Source organism: Nematolebias whitei, chromosome 16, assembly GCF_014905685.2.
Source record: "Nematolebias whitei isolate Nwh7 chromosome 16, NemWhi1, whole genome shotgun sequence".
In the NCBI taxonomy this organism is placed as follows: domain Eukaryota; kingdom Metazoa; phylum Chordata; class Actinopteri; order Cyprinodontiformes; family Rivulidae; genus Nematolebias; species Nematolebias whitei.
The window spans coordinates 21,227,695-21,232,149 of NC_056513.1; the positions used below are offsets into that span (position 1 = coordinate 21,227,695).

The window sequence follows — 4,455 nt, forward strand, 5'->3', positions numbered from 1 at the left end:
GTGTGTGTGTGTGTGTGTGTGTGTGTGTGTGTGTGTGTGTGTGTGTGAGTCAGAAAGGAAGTGATCTGTTTCAGAATCATCAGCTGAAAACAGGAACCAGCCGAACCGATCCCTCAAAGCTCGTTCCAGTAATCATCTCAACTTTTGAATCAAACTTTATTTTTATTTAACGTTGGGTTTTTTTCTGTTTTAGTCCTCACACAAAACTTTTTATTTTTTTATTTTTTTATTTTCACGTTTGACACTTTACAACTTTCGCTTCTGCTCTTTAAACATTTAACTCCTGCACTCGGTTGGGTCAAGAGGGAACAAACTTTGTGCAACGTTGAAAACCACAGTGGAGAAAAAACAAGTTTCATAATGTGTCGCACTGAAAACACAGCGAGAAGAAGCAGCATGCTCACCTCCTCAAGCACTACAATCGATTGAGGCGGCCATATTGCCATTGAAATAAATGGTCATAAATCATTGATGTATTTTCACTGTTTACCATTACAACCATTTTTATGTTGGCTAACACAATTAGCTGTGCGTCAGTCTTAAATGGGGCAACTAGTTCCAATGTTTGTTTGTTTTTCCTGAGAGCTTCAATAAAATCTGTTAGGAAATATTTTGCTAACAGACAGAAACAGCTGGCTCTAATAGTTACCAGCAAAGTTTTAAGGATAAATCTCACATGATCAGTTCATGCTAGAAGTATGTGTTGTACATCGCACTCATCTACTACCACGCCTAAATTTAGCTTGATATCCATCCAACTGACTGAGTTATAGCCAGTTTTGTGTTTGATAAGCTCACTTAGGTGTGGTGGCCATCTTGTGTGGGGCTGCCTCCAAAACTTACTCAGTTGTAAATGTACATCCAAGTAATATAGTCTGAACGTTTTATTCAAATCCTTCAAGTGGTTCATGAAATATTTTGCTAACAGACAAACACACACAGACATGAGCAAAACATTATCGCTCCCTGTGCGCCATTATTTTAGAGCTGTCCTCTTTCAGTCAAGATGCCCCTTGTTTGTTCCCATGATCCTTTGCAACATATTAAACCCCAACCAGCAAACGAGGCACTGCGTTGTGAACAGTTTTGGGTAAAAGTGTAAATAAATGTAATTTAACCACATCGCTCACATTTAGACACCTGGATATGGTGATATAAAAAGGAAGACATTTAATAAGTGGATCCAACAATGTTCAGTCAGGTCATCTGGGTGTTTTTTTTTTTTTTCTGAGACGTTTTGTCTTTCATCCAAAGGACTTCTTCAATCTGATGAGACACCAAACAAACTGATTCCCACAAACAGCACACTCCATCCTTTTTGGATGAAGGACGAAATGTCTCAGAAAAAAAAAAAATCCAGATGACCCGACTGAACATTGTTGGGTTTTATACCTGGATTATTGAGCACGAACTTTGGTGTTTTGAGCCACTTTGGCACGGCTGTCTCAGAGGAGTTGACGAGAGAAAGGGCGGGCCCCGGAGGCCATCTTAGCACTAGCGAACTGTTTTATTTCCTCTATGGGGTATGCTGTTTTGCAGGGATCAGTTTGTTTTGGTGGCTCTTCAGACTGAAGAAATCCTTTGGATGAAGGCTGAAACATCGCAGCAACAACAAAAGAAACAATCCAGATGACCTGACTGAACATTGCTGGATTTATTGAGCATAAACTTTGGTGTTAATAGGTAATACTACTATACCAAGGCTTTGGAATTTGTAGAGGAAAATGTTTTGTATTTTTATTATATATAGATGTTTAAATTGTTCGCATTTTAATGTATAGTTCTTATATGAATTTGGAGGTTGTAAGGTTGATTACATGAATATGTAGGCAGTAATACTTATGTATTCCTACTGTATTTTGATTGATAAATTGTATGTATTTTAATGCGTAAATGCCCAGCCAGGGACTGGAATTGTGAATCAGCTATAGCGATATAGTCTTTGTGCAACGCATCCGTCACAGCCTTGTTCTGTTCTATGTTTGTGTGCATTGTCCCTGTCAAATAAACTAATATTAATAATAATAATAATAATAATAATATTTCCCCACTGAGGCTCTTTAGGGTTGTTTTGTTACGTATGAATCTTACAGCAAACGTCATAAACCCAACTTCCTCTTCTCCCACTGACAGGGCGACGGACACGTGTCCACATGTGGCGCAGACTGCACAGCTGCTCGGCTTAGTTTAAAAACGAGGTTTGCACCGGGTCCAACACACGAGAACAAACGTGACATTTTAGGAAACCTCGACCGCCAGTCAGGCCAGACCCTAAAATCATGTTGCGCTGAAAAATGGAGCCATTTTTTGGTGAAACCGTGAGAAAAATGTTTGCTGCAAAGTCAGACAAAGATGTCACACTCAGTGTTGTGATGACTCTCAGCCACAACCCAAACACATTCTAGCAGGATATCTGAAAAAAAAAGGCTGAATTTTAGCCACTTTTTGTGTTTTCTCAGGTCAGTTGGCTGTAGCATTTATTTTGAAATATATTTTGAAATAAGGCTCAAAAATATTCAGTTATTTAAAAAAATTACATGAAATTATTATTTTAGGAACGCCTGATTAAAACTGGTCAAGTGATCTTTGAGATCCAACAAAGTTCAGTCAGGTCATGTGGATGGTTTCTTTTTTTTTTTTTTTTTTTTTTTTTGAGACGTTTCGTTCATCCAAAGGACTTCATCAGTCCCAGGAGCCACATACAAACAGAGTCCCACAAGCAGCACACTCCCATAGTGGACCAACCAGTTTGCTGGTGATAAGATTGGTCCACTATGGGATTTTACTGCTTGTGGGACTCAGTTTGTTTGTGGCTCGTCGGACTGATGAAGTCCTTTGGATAAAGGACATCTCAACAAAAAAATAAACCGTCCAGTTGACCAGATTGAACTTTGTTGGATTTTTTTTTTTTTCCTGGATTATTGAGCCTGAACTTTGATGATTTTTGAGATGTTTTGCTAACAGACAGGCGCAGCTGACTTCATGATTTTAGTGATCACAGCACGGGTTGGGGGTTAGTCCCACCTACAGTCACTCCAAACAGAATGTCTATAAAACTGACTGTTGTAGTCATGGTTGTGTTTCTGATGCTCAGTTGGCTGCGGCAGCCATATTGAATCACACTTTCGGTAAAACTTGTCATGATATATTTTGCTTCCAGACAAATGAACACACAAACACAGTGAAGAGCAAAAATATTACAGCCTTCGGCGGATTGCATTAATGAAAAAAAAAAAAAAAAGATAACATTTCAACATTGTCCTGCACAACCTGCTCCCCCCTGCTGCTCCAGATGAAGAAATGTTTACCGCCTCGAGACAACTTTGGTCACACAGATAAATGTTGCTGCTGGGAATGGAGTAAAAAAAGAAAAACCAGCTGCTCATAAATTTTGACGTTAGTTGCAACGTTTTCTGTCACTGCTCTTTTTATGAGCTTCCTGTTCTTCTTCATTTGACATTTTGTAAATCAGAGACAGGAAGCTCAGCGCAAGAGGAAATGGAGCTGCAGCACCTGTGTTCTGTTTCTAAACCTGTTTGTTGTTCACGTTTAGACTGAACGTTTGCCTCTAACATGAATTTTCTTTCACAAGTTTTTTTTTTAATTCACCAATCTTTGCATGACGAACTCTTTAAACTCTGCTTTTCTTCATCATTTCATGTTTCTTGAGCCTCAAAAGCAGCTGCTTTCTTTATATTCTTCAGATCCTCGTCGAGATCTCAGGGCTGTACCCTCAGTTTGCTTCTTTACAACATTTTTCCTGCAAGTTTTGACCTGCACAGCTCATCCAGTAACATCAAACCACAGCTCACACACGCTGAAGAATCTCCATCTGGTCACACTTTATTCTCCTCAACACCACCCGGAAGTTGAGCAAACTATTCTTTTACTTTTAAGCATTTCTGCCCTTCGTTAATTAAGATTCTAAACTCAGGCCTGATTCTCTCCATCAACAACCAACTCAGACCCTGAAGGCAGCTTAAGTTAGAGAAAAGAAAGGTGAAGTAAAGTAATGGCGTACCCATCTCCCACGACCACACATTTGATGGCCTGCATCCTGTTCCGCTCAGTGTCGCCTGCGCTCCTCTCTCTGACAGAAACGCACTCAGAGAGGAAGGCCGAGTGATGAGCTTGAAACTACAGGAAACTGTTGCACACCTCCCTCCTTCCCCCTGCAGCCTATGCTACCTCTTTTTTTACAGCCTCCCCTCCTTTATTTTTGCACTCATCTCACCTTCCTCTTTTTATCACGTTTTGTTCTTCTTCTCTTCTGTGTCTTTGTTCTTTGTCAAAAACCAAAAACATAAAAAATTAAAAAGAAAAAGGGCAGTAAATTTAAAAACCATTTCTGCTAAAGTGGATTAAATGTTAAGATGGATGAAAAGAGGAAGCTGGTGCAGATATGCATTTATATAAGGAGAGGCTGTAAAAAAAAAAGAGATAGCATAGGCTGCA

At 39.5% G+C, this 4,455-nt stretch overlaps 2 protein-coding genes across 2 annotated transcripts in view; both read right to left on the reverse strand.

Moving 5' to 3' along the window:
* Positions 1–4,107, reverse strand: part of LOC119422417 (ras-related C3 botulinum toxin substrate 2) — a gene marked incomplete at its 3' end in the record, with an annotated part of 10,786 nt that extends 6,679 nt beyond the window's left edge. Inside the window, 1 exon segment of the mRNA XM_037689785.1 lies at positions 4,022–4,107. Within this exon segment, the coding sequence (XP_037545713.1) occupies positions 4,022–4,056 (35 nt within the window).
* The window catches only part of zgc:92360 (uncharacterized protein LOC436988 homolog), a 506,378-nt gene that overhangs the window by 467,795 nt on the left and 34,128 nt on the right, over positions 1–4,455 (reverse strand). The gene's annotated exons all lie outside the window — the stretch shown is intronic.